The sequence below is a fragment of the Megalops cyprinoides genome, chromosome 14 (assembly GCF_013368585.1).
Source record: "Megalops cyprinoides isolate fMegCyp1 chromosome 14, fMegCyp1.pri, whole genome shotgun sequence".
Classification (NCBI taxonomy): Eukaryota; Metazoa; Chordata; class Actinopteri; order Elopiformes; family Megalopidae; genus Megalops; species Megalops cyprinoides.
In genome coordinates this window covers 33376845-33402056 of record NC_050596.1, presented here as the reverse complement: position 1 = coordinate 33402056, position 25212 = coordinate 33376845, and the positions used below count along the sequence as shown (strand labels likewise).

The window sequence follows — 25212 nt, the reverse complement described above, 5'->3', positions numbered from 1 at the left end:
GAATGATAACTCTGTGAAATCCTATAGAGATTAAAGTCTACATGGCCCGGTGGAACTGATGACAAGGCTGGGTTGGATATGCCTCTGCACCCGTGTTTCTATAGAATATACAGAAACTTGGCAGGCCATTGTGGTTTATGCTCCAATCCCTTTACGTTTTCTCAGTCTAAAGCTCGATAAACCATAAGAAATCAATGTATATCCAAAGCTATGGCCAAGATACATAAAAAGGTAACATATTTTAAACACAGGCAAATGCAGAAATACCAATACATTTATAGTAGAGAACAGATGAACAAAATAAAGAAATAGGAGAAAAAACACACAAAGACAAACATTTACATAAAGAATTACAATAAACATGGCGTTATTAATAATTCATATCTGCAGTACTCTATGCTTCATCTGTAATGAAACGCGCACCTGACTGAGTCATTGATTTATGCGGTCTTTGTTTTTCTGTCTTCTACAAATGTTCCTGCGGCAGGACGAGCTGTCCTACGGAACACCTGTAGGTGAGCTCATCTGTCTGATTTTGTCGGGTTCTGATTTCTTTACCGTAGACGCAACACTCGGGAGACGTTTCTTTCTCCCCCCTCCTCCCACATGTAACAGTTAGTACCCCCTCCCAGTTCCATCCACAAATTATACAACTTTCTTGAGTGACAGCAAGGATTTCTTTTGGCCCAAAGCGACGGCATGCCGGGCGGGAGATGAGCGCATTTCGCTGCAAAGGGGGGTGAAACGCAATCACATTGGAGTGGAAAAGGTGCGTATGATGCAGCTGACGCCTACCTGTAGCTGGACAGTTGCATTCGAACCAGCGGAGTGAAGGACACGAGGAATCAGCACGGAGATTAAGCCTCTGTGTTTAAAAGTGCTCCTCTGGTTGAATTTCTTGAGAGAAGGCGTTAGCTCCATGCGTTTATTTTTCTATAACTCCTGCCCGAGGTCTGGCCTCGTTCCATCCTTCCTCGGGCGGTGAGATCCTCGCTGCCAAACTGAAATCGCTGCGTGGTATTGGAATTCGGGAGGATTTAGTTGGGACGTGCTTGTCACCTCTAGTACAGTACCTCCGCTCTCTTGTGTTCCACGTAAAAAAACGCCAAGAAGAGTGTGCGCCAGAAAGATGTTACTTAATTTCGCCGCGGATATCTCCAACTGCTGCACTTCGCTGTCGAGCTCAACGGTCTGACGGACGGCAAGTTGTAAAGACTTTCCCCGCATTTTGATGGGGGGGCACTGAACCTCCCCAACGCAGCGCACCAACTGTTCAGGACGCTGCGCGAAAGCTGCGGAACAACCGCGCCGGGATCTGAGCGCTTTCCCTTTTCCACTCATTCCACTTTATTTCGGGATACAGTTAAACAAGATGATCCCGCTAACTCGAACTCAGCTTGCTGTGTTTTTCATTCTCCTTTGTCCGGTCAACATAATCGGGTTATGGTGGTAAGTCACTGTTGTGGAATCTCAGCTGTAATTGGATATTAAGTGTGATTTTAAAAACATAGTTCGGTGACTTAATTTCATCAAAATTAACGGAATAAACAGTCACTGTGTCAATCAGTCTTTACATAATTTATTTAGTACAGGTTTACAACTGATCTATTTAGATATTGTCATCTTTGTTTTCATGCAATGTCAAATCAATTTTAGTGGCGGTGTTAAATAGATGCTCAGAAAGCAGACATTATACAATGATTTTACATTCAGTGTTTTTGGACGATTGACAGAAACAGTATTAATTTGGACTACTTGTATATCAGGGATGGTAGAAGCATAGTTGGGGTACGTTATCACAGTACACGTGCACTCTGTTTTGCTTTTATGACCGACTAACCCACATTGTTTCAGATATTATTCTTAAAAATTTTAGTGAGTAAATGAACAGTTAAACAATTTCATTTCGTTATAAAACATCAACGTGAAATGTCGCCAGCGAAAGTGTTTTTCGAAAATTCTGAATTAAAGTGTACGGCTTGATAGCATCAGACATAAATTGTCTGGGCAGGTTTTTTGAGGCAATTTATGAGGAGCTTGCCGAGGTTCCCCAAGAGTTAAGTGAAAGTCTATAGTATGGGCTAGACACGACGGGGTCAGAGCTGGAATTTTAGGTGGACCTCGAGGCATTATATACAATATTATAAAACGGTCTTCAGAAATTATAAAATTTATAATCATGTATATATCATTGATTTTCATGAACAATGACAGAAATGGAGGGCAATAGGTCATTTCGAAGCATGGTAGGTAAAGTGTTCCCGAAGTCGTGTCCTTGCTGTTTGCTAAAGACTGAACTCCTCTTGTCTTGGACAGAGCAGAGTTGCCGCACTGCTGCGTACGGCAGACGTGACGAAGCCGAGCACATGGTCACAGCACGGGGGTAGACTCCACTCTGACCCCCCGCCTTAAATAATGATTCTGTCTGAAGGATAGGACTGTTATAACAGGGAATCAGGCTGTCCTTCTCCAGGATTGCAGTTTGAAGTATTGTCCGGATTGTTCATGTGGTGATTTAACGCTAAGTGCAGCACTTAAAGGCACAACAGCACTGTCTGAGCTGAGATTCAAACACACAACCTTCTGGTCGTAAGTCATCTTCTAGTGCCAGGACTCTGCTGCTGCTGGGATGCAGCAGCTGTAGAGATGCTCCGGTTTGGGGGAGTAAACCCCTGTCACAGTGCTGTTTGATTCCTCGGGAGGGTAGAGCTTTCGCAGTCCAAGTTTCAGGACAGCTGACCTAGCTTGGTGTCTCTGGGGCACGCTCTGGTGCACATCCAGGAACATGCTCCACAGATGTGCATATGGTCTGTCTTTTTTCTCTCTCTCTCCCTTTCTCTCTCTATCTCTCTCGCCTCGTATTATAAAACTGGCACTTAGGTTAGTGTTTAGCCCCCAGTATTTATTCAGTGTTTTCAGCTACTGTTATTGCTGCGAGTGCTACGGTTTCTTCAGATTCCCAGACTGTTGGATTTTTTTTTTAATCTGTTAGTGCTTTCTGTGAGTGACCCTACAAAATATGTAAGAGTGGTCCTTTGTAAACAGTGCATAATATCTTCATAAGCATTAAACTAATATTCAAACATTCATGCATACTAGTGTTCAATAATATGGCCTGTCACAGGATTCAGATTGTGACAGAGAGTACCCTGAGTGACATACCCACAGCATACCAAATCACAATGCTATGGTAATGTCACTTAAGACAAGGATGGGGACCTTCTTTGCACCTTGACATACAGTTTTTGGATATTTATGTTACAGTGATGAAAATATGATGTAGTCCTGATGCAGATGTTATGCAGGTCTTATGCAAGACCCTCATCAGAAAAGTCACCTAACATTCTTTAAAACGTCAGTACAGAACAGAAGAAAATGAACACATACACCAACAGATACTTCCTGTTCACAATGGAAGTACAGAGCCCTTAGTCAGCTGGGTGAGAGGAACTTCCTGCCACATTGTGAGCTGACACTGGAGCAGTCCCTAGCTCTTCTTTTGGAAGGAGACCAAATTCACTGCGATTGATTTAGTGAAACAACAAGCTGTGCTCCAGATCAGGATCTGTGAGCGTGCCCAGAGAGGACTGTCAGAGATCAGCGTTTTCCCAACAGAGAACGGCCTGAAAAACGGCAACATCTCAAACCAGGGCAAGACAGACAGTATCTGATAAAGAAGAAACATGTGGCGGGGGGGTGGGGAGGTGTTGAGGGTACTGTCTGGTGCCGGAGCACACAGGCTTGCTGGACCTCTCCACCGACAGAGTCTCGCGGCCCCCTCCCCCCCCCTCCCCCCGACAGAGTCTCGCGGCCCGCTCCCCTCGACAGAGTCTCGCGGCCCCCTCCCCCCCGGACAGAGTCTCGCGCCCCCCCCCCTTCCGTATTTATTTCGAGACAAACATGCGACGCGTGACCGGCGTGCAGCAGAGCCGTGCAGCAGAGCCGTGCAGTGCCGCGGGTTCCAGGCGCTTGGGTTAGTGTCGGGTTCCTGGCGCGCTTTGTGCCAAGGCTACAGGCCAGGGCCCACAGGCCTGAACCTGAGCCACATGCTCGCTGCGAGGCCCTGCCGTGCCTGACTGCACTCCCAGCTCTCCGGGGGGATTAGGGAGGATGAAACTCATTCTCAAAGGGAGAAAAGAGAGTTCAAAACAAAACCGGAGGTGTGCGGCAGGTGAGAGGCTGGTGGGTGCCGGACCAGCCTTCCTCCTTTCACCCTCCTCAGTCTCACACGCGACGTGCTCCGTCCCTCCCCGCTGCTTTCCGTCGCTGTTGCGATAAGGCCCTATCTTTGCATCATACTGCCCCACAGCTCATGGATTCAGAAATGTAACAATTTCACGTTTGCAAAGAGAAATCTACTGCTTATCTGTTACGTCTGGTTCCTCTTAGCCTATGACACCAGTCATCGTTTCCCATGGTGCCCCTGGGGTGTGTATCGGGTGACTGCTTCCTGTTTGCTCACGTTGTCCTGATGACTGAACTGCAGAAAAGACATGATACACAAACAGACAGTACGTCTCATCATTAAAAACAGGTTATCAGTCTGTCTACATCCTATACAACGTAACTGAGCTACAGACTGATTGATTGAGAGATTGATTGACAGACTCAGTGTGCCAACATGTCTATAATTATTTTGTGTAAAACTTTGAGTGAATTCAGTCCAGGCAACATTATTATGAATTTACAATAATGCATTTACAATCCATTGGCTAAAGGAGCCTTCAATGGCCTCCCGCCATTTAAATCTAAATGGCAACTGGCATCGGTTGAAGACTCATTACGAACCCAGAGCTGTGCCACAGTGCGATACCGATCCTTTCCCCAGAACGCTGGCTCCTGCAAAGGGTTACTGTTCCTTTGAACAATGAATCAGGACTTCAGGAAGAAAAAGACATTGTCTGCTGCTCTTTTATGGGTCTACACCTCCTGTTGTAAAAGTCAGCTCCATATTTTGCGAGCAGCTTCAGGAGCGTGTTTCAAAGCCGCGATTCTGGCATGTGAATTCACACAGGCTCGGAGGCCTCCGGGGCTGATAATCAGCGGGTGTAAACGTCCAGGGGTGTGCGCAGAGGGCTGCACCCGCACGTCTGAGTGACGCAGGGATGCTCTGGGCGGACCACGGCGGCGCTACTGTACTGCCTGCCCGCAGTGTGTTCCTTCATGCTCCGTTCCCATGGAAACCTTGTCAATAAATCGTCAATATGCGGCGGAGGGCTGTCAGTTCCCAGCTCTGAGGATACCGCAGAAGAGCTGGGAGTGGGGCAGGTTCACTCACTGCCGCTGAGAATGAGCGTGGAGATGGGTTCTCAGCGTTACCGTCTATTAGTCACTTCCTCCGCTCAGCACTGGTGTTTTAGGGTTCAGAGCCTCTCGCCGTTCAACAAGACACGGTGTGATCGTTCAATGTGTTCAAATAACAGGACATCCCCACCTCGCTCTTTGAAGCTGATGGACACTTTGGTGCATGCTCTGGCTGCACTGAATGCTAAATGAATTTCTGCCTGCCTGTGTGAGAACCATAGATACACACTGCGAACTGAATATTAGTGGCTTTTAAGGTTATCTGCATGAAATTCCTGATCTTGTCCTGATAACCACACAGAATTTTTCCTGATTAATTTTAGATCTTCGGCAGAAATATGTAAATGTAAATAAGTACAGCATTTGTGTTTCTTCATTGGGGTGCCAGTTTGTTTGTTTAAATTCATTGTGCAGCATGTTTAAATGAAAATCATTACTCAAACCTCCTCATGAAGTCAGAGGATCTTTTTGATATTTTCTTTAACTGAGTGTTTTGACAAAATAATGAGTTGATGGGTTCGTTGCAAGCATGTGTTTCTTGTTCAAAACAGTGCATGCATACTTTGCTTGAGTCTGATAGAGATGGTGAGCCTGGCTGAAAATGCTTTACTTTCCCCTTTAAGGTGAAAAAAACATTCATCATTTATCTGTAGCCATTAAGTAATAATATTTTTACATTGCTTGATATGCTTCAAACTCCATAGGGCATTTTCTGCATTATACAGTACAGCAGCTGTCATAGTGTAAAAGTTTAGGACTCAATGCAATGTACATCTGGCACAGTAAAGGGTGCATATTAAAACCATCTGTCCTGTTCTGTAATTTTGTTTTATCATAGCGGGATGCTGGATCAGCAGCGCTTTGCTTTGCTATTTTAAACTGAGCTCACATATGAGACAGGCACATTTTATCAGCCTGAGAGATTAGCCTGGGCAGGGGTGAGTGAAGAGCAATGAGCCTTCTGCAGGCCTCCTCCCTCCGGTCTTTATGAGGAGAAAAAAAATCACTCCAGCTCTACGAATCACTTCATCCGGACTCAGGGTAGACACAGCATCAATAAAAGGAAAGAACTGAACGATAATGTGACCTTATACTGTGTCATAGTACAGTGACTGTGTGCCATTACATCACAGTACAGTATTGGTCAAAACTACATCATCGTAGGGTAACTGTGGGACATTACAACACAGTCCAGTATTGGTCAAAACTACATCATCGTAGGGTAACTGTGGGACATTACAACACAGTCCAGTATTGGTCAAAACTACATCATCGTAGGGTAACTGTGGGACATTACATCACAGTGCATTAACTGTGTGACTTACAACGCTTAGGTGTTGAAATAAACAATATACCCAACCGTAGAGACGGTTTTAAGGATTAAATTGATCACATAAGTGCTGTCTCTGTCTCTCTGTGGTTTTGGTTTTTTACTCTGGCAACACTGAGGTCAGAATAAAATACTGCACCATCCAGCTTAGGAGTAAATTAATGAATGATCTGTAGTGTTATGATGACTTGATGAACATGCTTGAAATTACTTTGAAATTTAAGATTATCAAAATCGTAAATTTCTGGAAATATCAATATTGATAAACCAAAAATGGACAAATGCCCATTGTACAGTGTGGTTAATATGTCTAAATTAGGAGCAAACCCAAGTGACTCTTTTTGAAGGAGGCAAAAAAAACCTTTATTGTGTTGGCAAATCCATTTAGATTAATGAGGGAGATCGCCAGCACGTACAGACAGCAGGTTTCCCTCAGTATCTGTCCCTGTGCTGAGCGCTTTCTGTATCACTGAGTGCCTGCCCCGTTTTCTCGGGCAGGGCGGTGGGCAGCCCCTTGGTGATGGACCCCAACAGCATCTGCAGGAAGACAAAGCGGCTGGCGGGGAAGCAGGCGGAGCTGTGTCAGAGCCAGCCCGAGATCGTGGGCGAGGTGGTGAAGGGCGCCAGGCTGGGCATGCGGGAGTGCCAGCACCAGTTCCGCTTCCGCCGCTGGAACTGCACCAGCAGCAGCAAGCACTTCGGCAAGATCCTGCAGCAAGGTGAGGGAAAGCGCCGCGCCCGCCGTGCCTGCCGAGCTGCCGGCACCCCCGCCGCGCCCGCCACGCCCGCCACGCCCACCGCGCCCGCCACGCCCGCCGAGCTGCCGGCACCCCCACCGCGCCCGCCACGCCCACCGCGCCCGCCACGCCCGCCGTGCCTGCCGAGCTGCCGGCACCCCCACCGCGCCCGCCACGCCCACCGCGCCCGCCACGCCCGCCGTGCCTGCCGAGCTGCCGGCACCCCAACCGCGCCCGCCGCGCCCGCCGGCACAACCCCCCCCCCCCCAGGTCTGCAGACTGTAACTGTAACGCTCGGGTTTTGCTGCTCTGTGTGCCCCATAGGGTTAATCCCGCAGACGCTTGTGTGGGCTTTGAACCCGTGACCCTGTGGATCAGGGCATGCTGCCTGCATACTGCTGTCTGCTGTTGCTGCATTTTGAACCCCTGATCCTCTCTGCGCTGCCGTGTCTGACCGGCACAGGTTAACGTCTGAGAATCCCCACATCCCATCCCATCGTACACTCAATATTCTCTTTTAAATGGCCCCTCCAAGCCATAGGTCCCCTGTGTCATCCAGCCCTTTGATGTCAGTAATAAATTTAATGCAGGTAGCTGCTCATTTTTAGCTAATTTTGTTGATTTTTTAGAAAAGCATTCCTCCCCTCTTCCTCCTTCCTCTCGGTATGTTCCGCAGACATCGGTCTTTGTCCTTGTGTTTTAAATCTGACGTTTTGCAGCTTTTACTGGGATTAATGCCTCAGCTCTCCGGTACGACTCTTATTGCACCCTTTATCCCCGGAGATGGCTGAATCTTGCAGCTCAAACCCGGACAGCACAAACAGGCAGGTCGACACAGCAGTACAGCTTCTGGATTAAGAATTAACCTGATGCACTAAATAAAAGATTTACTGACTGAAAGGCTTCTCGGTGAGTTTAGTCATGATATCTTAAATTTCAAGTTGTACCCAAGTCACGTTAGCCACCCATGGTGAGGTCTGATCTTCAAATTAAACACTGTGAGAGCGTGTTGGCACAACTCTGGTGGCTTTCGGAGATTTGTAAAATTAACGTACCGGGCCTAAGGTTTGTTTAGACACATTTATACACATTATGTCTACCTAAAAGCTCTTTAATCATGTTAGCCAGCAGGGGAGAGCCTATGTGGTCAGCATTGTCCGTGCAGAGTTTGAGTGGCACCACAGTAAGAAATAAGTGAAGCTCTCAGTCTTCGCTTACAGGGACTGCAGCGGGTCCCACACAACATGGTTCTGGCTCAGCGGGTCTTCAGTTATTTCAATCTGGATGATCTTAATGTCACTCCACTGCACTCCATGTAGATGTTAGGAGAATCAATGGCAGACATGGCTAAAAGGTAATACTGGCTCCAAGCAGACAGGCATGTCTATGGAGACAGGATTGCATCAGGCATGTCCTGTTACGTCTGGAACAGGCCCTTCAGTTTGCCTGATAAAGTGAAAATGACTAATAAACTGTCTCCACAGAGTGAAATGACCTGTGCTAATTCACCGCTGAGAGAACTCGAATGAACCTGGACAAGCTGCTGTTAACCCTTTTCTGTGCTGATAATGTAAGCACGCCCCTGTTCTGCAGCACAGCCCGCGTTTCCTGCACAGGGGTTGCACAAAGTGGCGGACATTTTTATCCCGCGGCTCTTCATCTTATTTTCAAACACACAGACTGAACGTGCTGCTTTCTCTGCCCCAGGGAAAGGCCTCTGCTGCCGCGGCATTCTCAGAGTTCGCGTTCGCTACAAAACAATACATGGACAATATTCAGCTCCAATTAGGAGAAAAATGCCAATAATGCCTGTCTGTCTGAGACTCTGCCCCGAAAGGAATGCAGTCAATTATTTCTCCTGTCAAATGTCCTTGCTTCTGTCTGTTTCTGTGTCAATCACCTTTTTACACACTTTGCCTGGTGTGTGCATGTGTGTGTGTGTATGTGTGTGTGATTTTTTGTGCGTGTGATTTTTTGTGTGTGTGCGTGTGTGTGTGTGTGTGATTGTTGTGTGTGTGTGTGGTGTATTGGTGTGCGTGTGTGTGTGTGTGTGTGATTGTTGTGTGTGCCTGTGAGTGTGTGTATGTGTATTGGTGTGCGTGTGTGTGCGTGTGCATGGGGCTTATATCCCAAGCTGTCTCTGCAGATGCATGCATTGTCCTGTGTAAAGCAGGCTCTCCTCCAGGCTCCAGCCACAGTAGCTGCCGTGACTCACCTCACAGACTCACATTCCAGGCAGGAGTTTCAGCGAACGTCTGTTTCCAATGAAATTATTCACGGCGGGTGAGTGTCGCTGTCAGTCTTTTCGCGAGGGTGTCTGCGTCGGCACAGGGCTCGCGTTCAAAGGTATGATGTTACGACTCGCGCAATGACAAATTCTTTTCATAATTCTCAAAGTAATGAAATATCTGACGTCTCGTCACCTTTAGGCATAACCTGCCCCTGCAGTGGGGGCCTCTGCTGTAGCTGTAGCACTGTAGTAACTACTAAACCACTGACTTTGTAGAGAAAGAAAGAAACATTGGTGAGAGGACCATGAACTTCAGCGAGTCAGTGCATCCCAAAACACACAGGCTGAAAAGGGTTTGGGTGCATGGCAGGTTTATGCATTTGATGCTTTGGTTAATACAGGTGAAAAGGTAGACAGCTTTCCTCAAACTGAAGAGTGAGTTGGGCTCTTCGAAAAATGAGCATGAGTGAGATTAACTATTGGCCACTGAGCTGTAATTACTGGTCAAAGTATTTAGCCTTCAGCACATCTTTTCGAAGCTTAATTATATTAATGCTCAGTGTGTCCAACCACATACTTTCCCTGGGTTTTTTATTCAGTATCAGTGTGGGGAGGTTTTGGGCTGCTGGGGGTTAAACTGAGAAAAGGTAGCTCTGATGGCGAGGTTTTATCAGGTAACATAACGTGGCCACAGTATAAACACTCCCCGGTCCCCCGGGGCAAATAGCTGTGGTGAGAATTAAGAGAGTTGTCTCTCTTGTTTCTTCTGTATAATCCAATTACACACCTGCAAATATGTATAGAATGCCTTCCTTAAATGCCTCCATTCAGGTATATTCAGAGCCCATTCTTTAATGCTCCACTCCTTTTGGAGTGTTTTACCTGAGACAGGTTAGCCAGTGCAGCTCGGTTTGGAGTGTTTTACCTGAGACAGGTCACCCAGTGCAGCGCGGTTCAGCAGCTGAAGCAGCGAGTGGGCAGGAGATAAAGCACACGATGAGCTGAACCAATAAACCGATTAACCCCAAATCAGTGTGATATCAGCCGCGAAGACGCTTCTCTACATCGGAATGTGTATCTCTCCAGGAGTAATTGAGTGTAATAGTGTCTTCGGGATTACTGTCTCCAGCTCTGTGTGCTTCCACTTAAATGGATGTCAGGTATGCGATAAGATGTGTGCAGTAAAGTAGCAGGGAGTCTCTTCTGGACGTAAATCAATCAAAACGATTTTCACCTGCCAGGCAATGCCTAACACGAAGAGGTGACTTGTATCCTCCTGTTTTTTGTTTTACCTTTGTACATGCATTATATTGAATGCAAAATTGAGCATTAAAAATATCTGCTAATTCCTGCTGACGTCCCCTCTGGCGACTCGTTCTCAGGCAGGCCCAGACACAGGCAGCTGCAGAAATTTGTTTGGAATTTGTGTCCTGAAGGAGTATAAAAGAAGGGGCTGAAATCAAGAGATTTTTAATATTGCCTTTGTGGCCAGTGTCACTCACTTATATCACAGAGACTTTTAAAAAAAAAAAAAAAACAACATTATTTCCCATCATCATAAACTCAGGTCTGCTTTCCCAATGATTAGATAAAAGACAATTTCAGGTTTGTGGAACATTTTGGCATAGTTATTAGCCAGCTTCTTTGCCTGGATTATCAAGAAACATAAAGTCTCGTGGAGTATGTATCTGGAACTTCTATTAGCGCAACAGTAATACGGTATTAATGTGCCACTCCAGCGAGGCACAGTCGCAGGGACAAGCAGTGAGCCGCGGAGCTCGTGAACTGAATTGGCCGTGACCGGCAGCCTGACTTCCCTCGGCGCTGTGAAATCCCCGGAGCTTTTGATTAGTTCCACACTTGCCCACCGCGCAACTGTCTTCAGTTCCCATCCAGTGGAAACCGCGGCCTGGCGCTGGCCGCCGGCCCCTCCCCTCCGCCCATCACCCACGCTGCTGCAGCAGGAATGACAGCAGTAGCCAGACTGCCAGAGTAAAAATCCCAACTGCTGCAATCGAGGCCGTCAGCTCCGCTCCTCTGGGTACACATCTAGCCAAGACGGAGAATTTAGTTTTGTTTTTTTGACCGAATGCAGACGGCAGGTCCTACCGCAGACACCCCCTCCTCCCGCCAGACGCAGACGTGCAGAGACGCTGGGCATTTCGCAGCGCTAATGTGTTAAATGAAAGCGCGGCGTTCAGGTGTCCGCGCGGAGCTGGGAAACGGATGACGCCGGGCGTGCAACCTGGCCGCCGTGCGTGCGTGTGCAGACGGACAGCTGGTCTCAATATCGGCGCGATGGTGTGAGAGTCCGCGGCACGGCACCGGTTACGTTTCACGGGCTCTAATGAATCCCATTCGCTGAATCATGCGATACGGATCTGGCAGGGGGCTGAGCACTGCCTGCACGCTCGCTTCCTCCAGCTCCACAAACGGAGAGCGAATTATATTAGCATTATCGCAACGGCTGCGGACTGCTCTGCGCGCCCTGCCTCCTTCCATTCCTAATACGCTGCAACTACAGCGATCCGCGCAAAGTGTTTACCGGTAGCTGTGTTCAAAACGTGCTCAGCATAGCTGCAAAGAGAGGCAGACCCAATGCAGGCGTTCAGCCGCCTGGATCTCCTGTGAACTTGTCTGAACTCTCTGTACTTCTCTTTGCGAAGCCTTTTGATTGGCCTTGGTTTGACACTGTGTGGAGGTTTTCACTTTCGGTGTGAGTGGCCCGGGGCAATAATAGTGTCTGTGAGGGCTGGTTAGGGGGGACGTCTCCTCCGGGGGTAAATCTTCAGATGCTTTCATTGTTAATCATTTGTGTATGCATGTAATGCCGCCTGTTTTAGAGATGTTTGGTCACATGGTGCACGCGTGGCAGCTGATTGGCCGCAGCAGGCAGTGATGGTCCAGCATGCTGTGCAGTTCTTAAAGTCACTCAACAGATGGAAATCATTTCTGACGCTCTTATTTCACAGTTTTGGGGTGGCATTACTGTTGGTTAAAAAAAAAAAAAACAATGTTTTTGCTTTGTGTTGCTGCTAGTGCAACATCCTACTTGGCCAGTCGATGGTGGCAGCAGCATCAGATGTGCTGTGAAGCTCACTGAATTTGCTATGCTGTCTCCTTTATATTTAAAATCATTAAGCAGTTTTTAATTTTCATGATGATTATGACAATGACGATGACAATGATTGTTATTATTACTATTATTATTATTACTAATGGCCATATTAATAATGCTATGTATGAGGATATAAAGATCAGGCATGCGGATGGGGGGGTTCTGAGGGATCTCCTCTCACCCCCCCGCCCGTGTCTCCCCCTGCAGACATCCGTGAGACGGCGTTCGTGTACGCCATCACGGCGGCGGGCGTGACGCACACGGTGACGCAGGCGTGCAGCATGGGCGAGCTGCTGCAGTGCGGGTGCGAGGCCACCCGCAGCCGCGCCCCGCCCCGCCCCGCCTCCGGCGCCGGCCCCGACGCCGTCCGCTGGGAGTGGGGGGGCTGCGGAGACGACGTGGAGTTCGGCTACGAGAAGTCCAAGCAGTTCATGGATGCCAAGCGCAAGAAGGGCAAGAGCGACATCAGGACGCTAATCGACCTGCACAACAACGAGGCGGGAAGACTGGTACAGAACAAACCCCCACTCCTCTCCCCTAAACCCCCCACTCCTCTCCCCCAAACCCCCCACTCCTCTCCCCCAAACCCCCCACTCCTCTCCCCTAAACCCCCACTCCTCTCCTCTAAACCCCCCACTCCTCTCCCCTAAACCCCCCACTCCTCTCCCCCAAACCCCCCACTCCTCTCCTCTAAACCCCCACTCCTCTCCCCTAAACCCCCACTCCTCTCCTCTAAACCCCCCACTCCTCTCCCCCAAACCCCCCACTCCTCTCCCCTAAACCCCCACTCCTCTCCTCTAAACCCCCCACTCCTCTCCCCTAAACCCCCCACTCCTCTCCCCCAAACCCCCCACTCCTCTCCTCTAAACCCCCCACTCCTCTCCCCTAAACCCCCACTCCTCCCCCCTAAACCCCCCACTCCTCCCCCTTAACCCCAACTCCTCTCCCCTAATCAGCACACAGTGGAAGACTGGTACGGTACAACCCCCCCCCTTTTCTCTCCCCTAATCAGCATGTAATGGAAAGAAGGCTAGATTTACTTGATGTGTGAGATATTTTTGAAAATTTCAGGCATCTGCACATAACTAGCTGTTCGTTTCGTGCCGTTTTTGTAGGCTTAGCGGATCACTGGGGAAAAATGTTTCGGGTTTCAAAACACCTGTGTGACTCACTGATGCGTTTGCATGGTTTTTCATGTACAGCCAAGTGTTTCATTGCAAGTACAGATCTGCTGACATAGTTCTGCCTAAATAACCAGATAACAGGATCAAAAACTCAGACAAAGGCACCACTGAACATCATGTAAACTACATTTACTGACTATGACTGTCACTGCCACACCTAGGAAAAAGATTTTTTTATTTCATTTCATGATGGTAGATTTTTTAATATAAAATGTTCCCACCTTTGTTGGGGCACGTTTGAAGTCACCTACATTGGGAAACGTGAGTAAAATCAGCCACCCAGTTATTTACTACTCAGCAATACTTTACTTACAGTGTGAACCGATATCTTTCTGCTCATCATTTTGCTGAAATGGGAAAGCAAGTGGGTACTTCCCTATTAACTATGAATCCCTTCAAGTCATGCTTCTTTTAATAAAAACGTAAGAGTTATCCTTAACCAACAAGCAAATATGCAAATAACTCTGGCACACAGGAACCACTGTGGCCGTCTTGTGCTAGCTGAGCTCACTTCATGGGCCCCTGCTTAATATACTGAATGCTAATAAACTGCATCAGCCTCACCTTTGTTTTTACTGGGTCGGCTTCAGTTCGTCTCTGTCTGAGACGCCACCACACATCTGAAGCCTTCCTGACACGGGGTCAGATGCAGGTACACAGGGAGGTGTGGGGTGGAGAGAGAGAGCTCAGAGAGGCAGACAGATGTAGACTTGTAACTTTTCCAGGACAGCAGACATGCACATCCTTTGAGATAATGATATAAAGTAAACAGGATCCTCTCTCCATGCTCGCTCGTAAAATATCTCAATTAAAACAGAACAAAGAGATAAGGCTGTTGCATTGGCCATGGAGTAATTATCATCAGTGCTTACTGAAACAGACTCCTCCTTCAGAGGTCTGTGAGTATGGAGGTGGCCCCAGAGGGCAAGAGGCGGTTGGATTCTTTCAGAAAGCATCTCGTTTTTATCTCACCAATCCATCTCTATCTCACCTTTATCTCACAGTCCGTCTCTGTGTCTCACTTTCATCTCACCGATCCATCTCTGTGTGGTTCCTGCAGGCGGTGCGGAATTACATGCGTACGGAGTGTAAATGCCACGGGCTGTCTGGGTCCTGCACGCTGCGGACCTGCTGGAAGAAAATGCCGCACTTCCGCGACGTGGGAAACCGGCTGCTGGAGCGCTTCAACGGCGCCTCCAAGGTGATGGGCGGGAACGACGGCAAGACGCTGGTCCCTGTGGGGCACAACATCAAGCCGCCCGACAAGGAGGACCTCATCTACTCGGCCGAGTCGCCTGACTTCTGCCTGGCCAACAGGAAGACGGGGTCTCTGGGCACGCGCGGCCGCGTCTGCAACAGCACCGCCATGGACGTGAGCGGCTGCGACCTGCTGTGCTGTGAGCGCGGCTACAGGGACGAGACCGTGGTGTTCGAGGAGAACTGCCTCTGCAGGTTCCACTGGTGCTGCATGGTGCAGTGCAAGAAGTGCTCCGTCAGGAAGGAGCTCAGCCTCTGCTTCTAGAACTCTCCACAACAGAGCGCTGGCCCTCTGCTTCTAGAACCCTCCACAACAGAGCACTGGCCCTCTGCTTCTAGAACTCTCCATAACAGAGCACTGAGCCTCTGCTTCTAGAACTCTCCACAACAGAGCACTGGCCCTCTGCTTCTAGAACTCTCCACAACAGAGCACTGGCCCTCTGCTTCTAGAACCCTCCACAACAGAGCACTGAGCCTCTGCTTCTAGAACTCTCCACAACAGAGCACTGAGCCTCTGCTTCTAGAACTCTCCACAACAGAGCACTGGCCCTCTGCTTCTAGAACTCTCCACAACAGAGCACTGGCCCTCTGCTTCTAGAACCCTCCACAACAGAGCACTGGCCCTCTGCTTCTAGAACTCTCCACAACAGAGCACTGGCCCTCTGCTTCTAGAACTCTCCACAACAGAGCACTGAGCCTCTGCTTCTAGAACCCTCCACAACAGAGCACTGGCCCTCTGCTTCTAGAACTCTCCACAACAGAGCACTGAGCCTCTGCTTCTAGAACTCTCCACAACAGAGCACTGAGCCTCTGCTTCTAGAACCCTCCACAACAGAGCACTGGCCCTCTGCTTCTAGAACCCTCCACAAGAGAAAGCTTGGCCTCAGATTCTAGATATCTTCAAAAAAGAGAGAGCATTGGGTGTAAACCCCGGTCATATGCAGAACTGGGCCTCCAGACCTTTGTCATTTCCGTCCTTGATGTTCTGTGCCCAGAAGTTTCTTGTTCTGTCCTTGCTGGTGAGCTAGCTATGGATGTTTTGTCTTTGACAATGTTTTGTCTCAAACAAATTATAACACTGTCAGCTTCAGCACTGGCAGATACAGAATTTTTAATGTTCACCACAACAAGCTGAATTTCTGTTCAGATCTGTGCTTCTAGAACACTCTGAATCTCAGCTTCTGGAATGGTGGAACGGAAGAGTTTCAGAATATAGTACCCAGCAGCAGAAAGCTGGTTTAGACCTTCAGGACAGGAGGAAAAGTTCTGCATCTGTAGAAGTGGAATTTGAGTCTGGATCTTTGAATGTACTGCGGGAAAGGGTAATATTAAACACGCACAAAGAACCAGGAAGCTCCTTTTTGTTGACAGGATTACAGATGTGCTTCGCGTGGACGGGCTTTTCTTTTGTTTTGTTCCTGAGCAGAACACATCAGTGTGCAGGACGCAGAGCTAAAAGGGAAAGTGAATCTCTGCGCTGCACATGCCCACCTGACTGTGACTCAACTTCTGTTTGAGCTTTTATTTATACGTTTCTTTGTGAGACTACTCATGACGCTAAGCTGACAAACGTGCCCACCCTTCCTCAAAAGCACTGTGAACCCTAAGAGCTGTATAACCCAGGAATGTGTTCTCCGGTGATACGTGCATGTTTGTTCCAATTTGTACGACATTGTTTTCTATAAAACAGACCAAACCCAAAAAAACCAACTGACTACAAGCATATTTGAAATCATTCCATTTTATGATGTATGTAAACTATATCTGATTATACATAATGAACGGTTCTCAGTTATTTTGCATATGGTTTTTTGTAATGCACTTCTGAGGAAACTTTTTCCCCCCATACATATTCATTTTGTGTGCACAAAGGCCAGCCTCCATAACACTGCCCGAGGTCATGTGAACGGCAGAATTCAACAGTCAGCTCACTGAAGCCAGTGTGCCACCATTCTCTCTCTTATCCGCATTTAACTCGAATATTTCTCATGTTAGGGGGGGGTAGCATTAATCATAATAAACCGACATGAGCCCATAATTCAGAGCTGTGGATATTTGGCTGCTTGTGGAAAATAAACACTTTTGCTTCTTTTGTGAACAACTTAATCTTGTAATAATATTGTAATTTACACTGTTATTCCAAATACACAGGCATATTTAATGCAACAGTGAACCAAAGCTTCATTTATGCTTTATCCGTGTAAAAACAGGAAAGTAATACATGAAAATAATGAGGAGGAGGAACAATGAGAAGCCATGACATCACTAAAGCTTGTCATCAGTTCTCCAGCGTTTAACACAACGAGGTTCCTTACCAGCAGCTCCAGGTACCACACTGTGCATCCCTGTAACTGTTCAATGCACATTTCAGGTAAGATCTCTTAATGTCTTTATAATGTAAAACAGTTTGTTGTTTCACAGTTGCCCAACTAAAATGCTGAAGGACAGGATGATGTTTTTGTGTGGGTCTGATTGGCACGTATTCAGTCTTGGTCCTCTACAGTCGGAATGCCCTGTGCTGTTGAATGTGAGTAAACCTACAGTAAATGCACATTGTAGGCATATTGCATGCTTTACTGAACCGCTCTGTAGCCACTTAAATTTGTTGAAATCCACACCTGGTTCTCTGTTTTGAGTGATAACCCGCACACTGTGGGCGGAGCTTGGGTAATTGCTATTATTGTTATTACTTATTCACCCTGAGTCTACTGCAGAAGGGCTGTGCAAAACACACACACTTCTCCTCTGCAGAATTCCCAACAGCAGGACCTGAAAATCGGCGTGTATTTCTAACTATCTATACACTTCTGTCATGTGTCATGTTATGTTCTACAGTTCTATAAGCACCATCTCTCCATCTATGTGTAAAAATTTTCTCTTTTTACCCAGAGTTCTCTCTGTCTCTGGTGTACACAGTCACCATCTCCACTTCAAAGGTTTTTGGTTTTTGTTAGCTACCTCGGCTAGCTTTGCTGTTCTAGCTCATCTCTGACTTAAAGACAGGGCATTTGTTTAAACAAGTCTTTTTTGAGGATGGTTTCATAAAACTCGTGTCACTTTTTCCTTCCATTGACCTTAAACCCAACATGTAAATGTTGTTCTAACCGGTTGACTTCAGACCCGTTCAAGGCTGAGCAACTTTCACCCCAGTCCTTTCCGAGAAGATTTTTTTTTTTTTTTTCGGACTTTTCAGACTCTCTCACTCCAAGCCTCTCCTTCTGCAGCTCAGCAGAAAAAAGGTGTTGTTTTGAGTTATTTATGCAGTTGGAAAAGGCTCCCTCTCTATTAGTGTTAGCCTTGCAAGTCAGTACAAGTTCATTTTTTCCAGGAATTCGGTGTGTGGAGCCAGTGGTGTTAAAGACGGAGGTAGGGTAGAGACAGGAACACTGCCAGCAACGCTGCCCTGATGGGGCAACTCCTCGACACGCGTGAAACGGGAACATGGACTGGGGACAGATTTACGGAATCGGTGGTAAGCTTTTCCCATCAGCCCCTGCTCTCCCTCTCACCCCACAGCGTGGCACGCTCCCAGATGTGTCTGCCTGTGCCTGTTTGCGCGGCACAAACCAAGCTCACCGTTAGCGGATATCTGTCATGGGGCAGACGCTCATTTACCTGGATCAATCAGACCGATTTTATGTAACATTAATCAGGACTGCAACACGTAAACCCCGAGCTGGGAATATAGGAATCATTGTTATCTGCTCACGGAGAAAGACTGCTAAGAATTCATGGTATGGACTCCATGTTAAAGGACCCTATTCTCTGAAAGACAGAACAAAGGGAAAGTGGTTGGTTGGCCGCACCGAGCATTTGTACGTTAATACTGGGCCACCTGCATGGTGTCCTGCATGGTGCTCCCTGCTGTTTTGAATGACTTACTCATTTATTTCAACATATTATTAAAAAAACCTTCTTGAGATATATAGATATAAATTCATAATATTGAGGTGAGCTGGATGTATTTTCAGATAAATATCCCTGTGTAAGTTAAACAGCATTTTAAACCGCATTAAATCATATCATGCGTTGCAAACCAGGTTGACATCACTCCTCGTTAAAAAGGCTATATAACATTTTGGAAGCAGTTACCAAGTTGTACAGATATCATCACTTCGAATTGAACATCCTGATCTTCTTTCCTTGAGCCAGTCAGGTCGTTGGGTTTTATATGGAAACCGCAACCATTTCCTGAGTCAGAGAATTAGGAACCAGGCTCACCACTCAGACTCAGCCCACAGCGGAGAGGCGGAGAGAGCGGGAGGGAGAGAAACTGCCGCAGGTAACGCAACACCGCAACATGCACCCAGCTCTGACAACCCGTCTTTATCTAAATTGAAGCGCTTAATCTGAGTAAATCTCTTCATAAATTCCTACCTGAGATCTAAATCCATCCCATAATATGCTTCTTTAAAGCAGGAGATCTCATCTTAAGATTCATCATTCTTAATTACAACCTTTAGTATTTTCAACTCCATTCTGCCTGAATTTAACACGCATGGATGATACAGTGGCATATGTGTGTTGTACGCTCTGTTTGGGACAGAGGTTCAGATAAAACACACACAGCGTGGTAAATAAAACAATTAGCACACCACTGCATCTTTAAACATGTTCTTAAAGGCAATGTGGGTTGTTCCACAAGAAAGGTAAACACTGGTAAAGATTATGTTGGACTCGACACTCATCTGTAAATGAGTTTTTTTAAAGGGACATTTACTTGCTAAGCATTGCATCTTTAACTATACACCTTCACTGCGGTGCATTTTCAGTACTAATTGGCTCTTTTTCTGAACATGGTAAATACACTTTAGGCTCCAATGACGCATGCTGTACATGATGAATCATAGCTGATTGAGAACCACTGAGCATCTTTCAGGGCCCAAGGTGTGCTGTAGAATGCAGTCTCACACTGCACCTCTCAGCAGGCAGAAACACACTGAGCTGGACTGGGCTGGGAAAACTGCCCTTGTGTCCAAACAGCTCCTGCAAAAGGCTTTAATGAAGTAGCAGCAGGGTATCCATTAATGCAGGATGTCCTTTAATGTGCGATCAACACTGTAACACTGTAAAATATCAGCTCAGATCTCAGATGTCTACTCAGAGCTTGATTTTAAGAGAAAAAGGTTTGCAAAATGAACCCCAGCTCAGTGGACCTTACAAAGCTGTCTTTCCTTGTGTTTGGTTTTCTCTTCAGTAATGTTTCACCTGCCAGGAACCAGCTTGCCCTGAAAACATGATGTGTTCTCCGTGTAACCACTAGATGGTGCCGTTGAACAGAGTGTTTTTTTTTGTTTAAGGATGCGACAGTTCAGTAAAAACGCTTCAAAACAATTTGCAATAATAGAGTGTCTTGATGCATTCAGCTGTATTAAAATTTCAATTATTTTTCCTCACTTTATTTAAGATTAAGACTTTATTTAAGATGTCTTCACGAAAAAGGTCAATTGCAACCATAAAAGCACTCTCACTTTTCCTCAGCCTATAGACAAATGTCCGTGTAGAGATTGGGAGAACAGGGAAAGATTCACAAGACAGCCAATGAGGGAACCAGTAATTTCCCTGTTCAAAATTTTAAATATCTGAACATTTGATTTCCCTGACTGGTTTACCCAGGAGATCATACCGTGAAAGGTCATCCCTGAAATCCATATTAAGCGATTTGTTTAGAATCCCTCAGCGGCATATAATTACAGAAAATGGATTTTCACTGGAGCAGTCTGGGTAAAGTTCTGCGGTTTATCTCCCAGAATCCTTCAGTCCAGTGCTGTCCAGCTGCTGCAGCAGCCTGACCGGCTGCTCTCTCTGCTTCCTGTGTTATCCTCCCCTGATCTCAGACACAGTCTCGCTCAGGGCTTTTAAAAACAGCGCAAACGCAGCCTCTCTGCAGATCTCTATCTGGGATGTCTCCTCTCTGTAACTCTCAGACACCCCTTAACCCTCTGCCCTGGAGCACGCAGAATCACAAAACCTCAAACTGTCTTCCTTATCCACCATCAGGAAACGTTTGCGTCAGCATCTCCACAGGCCCATAATTGGGCATCAGCGCGCGCGCGCGCGCACACACACACACACACACACACACACACACACACACACACACACAGATGCATGCACGCACACACACACACACACACACACACACACAGATGCATGCACGCACACACGCACGCACACACAATAATAATAACCACCATCATCATCATAACAATAATATTGTCAATAAGTTTAAAGAAATGTGATGAAAAGCAGATTGTCTACTATATATGTTTCTTTTTATTATTATTGTTATTATTATATAATTATATTATTACTATTGCAGATATCTCAGGAATGCAACTAGTGTCTGTGAAAGGCATCACTCCTACAGAAATTCATATTTTGCCACCTGTATTAAGCCCCTCACATTCCTGGCCTGTGAGTCAGCCGCCACACACACGCGAGTACCTCTGCACAACAAGCAGTGCAGCTCAGATAGGCTGCGCACTAATTACACACAATTACTGACAGACAGACACAAATAAAGTGTTAAAGAAAACAAGCAGCTCTCTGATTTCCCTCAGCCAGCTTCAGAGTGCATGAGCGAGGGTGGGTAACTATCAGTGTCAGCGGATCCCCTGGATATTGTGTTAATACATGTCAAGGCGCTAAGGTATTTACTAAAGCTACAGACGCTTGCTTGGCTCAGGTGTAGCTGTGCGTTGGTGAAAGTTCTCAGACATGCTACTGTCTCTCCAGAAGGGGGAGCCATAGATTTCAGAGACTCTCCCACCTGTTTCGCTCATCCTCTCGCATAGAGCAAATGTACTTTTAAAACTTTGCATACTCACAGTTTAAGCAGCCAAGGGCTAAAAACAGTTTGAGGTTTAATATCTGCCTTCAGTACCCCCCCGCCCCTTCCTAACGTGTTCACATCAGCGAATTTGACTGACAAATATCAAATGGCAACATGTACGTGATTCAGCTTATTATTCAAAACAACTCATATGAAAGTTCAAATATAAAAATAGTGTTTATTTTAAACACTATGTATAATGAAGTATAATAAACAACTACTTAGTGTAGTAAGCGGTGGCCAGTTGTGTAGACAGTTTATGCATGCAGCCATCCCTGGGTGTGAGTGTAACTGAGCTCCTCCCTCCACTGAGCTCTTCCCTCCACTGAGCTCCTCCCTCCACTGAGCTCCTCCCTCCACTGAACCCTTCCCTCCACTGAGCTCCTCCCTCCACTGAGCTCCTCCCTCCACTGAGCTCTTCCCTCCACTGAGCTCCTCCCTCCACTGAGCTCCTCCCTCCACTGAGCTCCTCCCTCCACTGAGCTCCTCCCTCCACTGAGCTCCTCCCTCTACTGAGCTCTTCCCTCCACTGAGCTCCTCCCTCCACTGAGCTCCTCCCTCTACTGAGCTCTTCCCTCCACTGAGCTCCTCCCTCTACTGAGCTCCTCCCTCCACTGAGCTCCTCCCTCTACTGAGCTCCTCCCTCCACTGAGCTCCTCCCTCCAGAGGAGAGAGGGAACTGATGACAACAGTGTTTTGTTTTTCGCTAATTAACAGCAGGTAATATAGATAATAATAATAGATAATATATAATATAGCAGGTAATATGGCTGGTAGGCACAGAGTACTGGGACATTGGACTCCTGTGTACTACTGGGTTATCAGCACTGGAGAAGTTAAGGTAAAGGACTATGCTCCAGTAGGGACCTGCTGCTGGAATAACTACAAAGGCCTATACAGGATTCAAACCCCTGACCCCCTGGTGTCACCCGCCGTAGTCTGGTCACTAATGCTCTGGGTCTGAACAAATGCACGTTCCACAGAGCTCTCCAGATTCAATTTTACACAACGCTCTACACATTCATCTTCCTACATTGCACTCCTGCCTCCGGTTTACAGATGTCAGTGGTGATACGGGCCTTCTGTCCTAACAGTAAACATGTCTCCTCCAAATGAATAAATAAGGTAGGATACAGCACTGGCACCAGGCTTTGCCTCGTATAGAGAGTGCTTCTCACGATTTCACAAGAGTGAAAACAAAACAGGCTAAACATCTGTAAAAGCAATAAAAAAGCTACAAGGAAGGAGTACCCCGGTCAGCTGGCTGCTGTACCCTCTATGAGCTATTCCAGCTGTCCTAAAAAAGCTAAATCTCTAAAATATTCAGATTTCCGCAAAAGCCAGTTAATTGTTTTAATTGTTTTAAAACTTTCCGTTCTACTACCTCAAGGATTCTGACTCAAAGACACAAAGAAACAAGAGGTCGTTAACCTTTCAAATCCCACCTCTCTTATGTCAGCTGGTCTCCCATTTTTATCCCGTCTGCCATTTACGAAAATCCAAAGAGCTACAGCTGAAAGGCAGACCCTTCTGTGCGCTGCTCCCAAACACCTGGGACACGAAGACACAATGGGCAAACAGGTGACTTTCACTGGGGGCTGGATCAAGCGAAGCAAAAACAGAATCAGCAAAGCGAGCAGGGAAGACAAATGGCCAGATTCAGCGTAAGAGAAAGGCACAACAGCAACCAGTGAACGCGCAGAACTGTGAAACGGACAAAAAGGAACTCTTTCTTGATGCATTTTTTTCAAAGTTAACGACAAAGGAATTTGTGGTCAGATTAAATCTGGGCCTGAAGTCTACGGCTCAAAAAAGACAAAGGATGAGAGAGGTAAATGTAATAATCGAACATAAACACGCTCCTTGTTAAATACACAAACCCTTAAACCTACGCAACAACAGAGCTGTCTGAAGATGTTTTTTTTTTCTTCTGTAATTAAGATCCCACACTTTCTCTCATTTCCAAAAGGTGGGTCCCTTTCAAAGGTTGATTGTTTCCTGCACACATATAATATAACCTGTCAGAAGTGCTATTGAAAGAGCGCTTTTCTGTGTGCCACTCTGTTCTGCTGTTCCAATGGGCTCCCTCTCTTCAGCAGAGCACACATGTATTTGCTTGTTGGAAAATTGTTGCTGGAGGAGAGGTGTAATTGCCTAACCTCCAATGCTCTCCTCTCATTCCTCTTCAAAAAATGTGAACTTGACAGCAACTTAAACCCTCTGCAGTGGCTCAGCTCTCAAAGGAACGTGTATGGAGGTCCTGCAAGTCACCCAATACAATGGTAGGAGGAAGTATGTCATCCATTCTGGGGCAAGTGTAGCCATTTGTAGAAACTGACCAGCAGGATCCCTCTTTTACCAAACCCACACTGTTTTATAACATTGTCTTCCATTTCTGATGGAATTAAAATCTGCACAATGTAAATTACCCGGAAAATGTGTGACTGAGTTTTGAATCAGGTGTGGTTTAGAAGCACACGGTCAGGCTAGCAATGCAGGCTGGGAATCAGGTGTGGTTTAGAAGCACACGGTCAGGCTAGCAATGCAGGCTGGGAATCAGGTGTGGTTTAGAAGCACACGGTCAGGCTAGCAATGCAGGCTGGGAATCAGACTCAGCCTCCCTGCAGTACAGCCCTCTCCTGATTTTTGAGTGATAGATTTCAGCAATTTTTTTTTTTCATATCTGACCCTTTCCATTTCCTTTTTCATGACTGCTGGAGCTCTTTGTAGGAAGCAGGGAAGGTAAGTCTCACTTCAGCGTGTCACTCTAAGACACTGATGCAAACACATTGTGAGCTGACTGAATACAGGCCCAGGTTTCCTACAGATTGGGCCTGCCGTGTGTTACATGCAGACTCACTCACTCTTCACACATCAGGGTATGTCATATAATGACATTTTGCTTTTGGCAAGCCGTGACAGCTACTGAAAAATGGGAGCAAATCCTTAGGTCAAAAATGGGTTGCAATAAAGCATTGTTATTTAGCATTTGATCCAAATGGCTCAAGTGCCTCTTAAAAGTTGTAACCAAAGTGGTTCTCCCCAGTTAACTAATATGCCGACTGAGCCATACGTCTGAGCAACAGTTTGCTCCGGGTTCACGCTGAAGGATGGAGGGTTTCTGCTTCGTTTGGTCACCCTTTGGGCCCTGTGTGCACTGCATTTACACAATCCAGAAAGTGTAATGAACCACATAAATACTCTTAAAAAAAACTCC

The 25212-nt window shown here is 46.7% G+C and overlaps 1 protein-coding gene across 1 annotated transcript; it reads left to right on the top strand.

Annotated features, from left to right (window-relative positions):
* The first annotated feature begins 684 nt into the window (after positions 1–684).
* On the top strand, positions 685–16169 carry LOC118789572 (protein Wnt-6-like). The gene is made up of 4 exons (XM_036546053.1): positions 685–1449; positions 7133–7353; positions 12927–13228; positions 14964–16169. The coding sequence occupies exons 1-4, from the start codon at positions 1373–1375 to the stop codon at positions 15423–15425; spliced, it is 1062 nt and encodes a 353-aa protein (XP_036401946.1). The 5' UTR covers positions 685–1372; the 3' UTR covers positions 15426–16169.
* The last annotated feature ends 9043 nt before the right edge of the window (positions 16170–25212 follow it).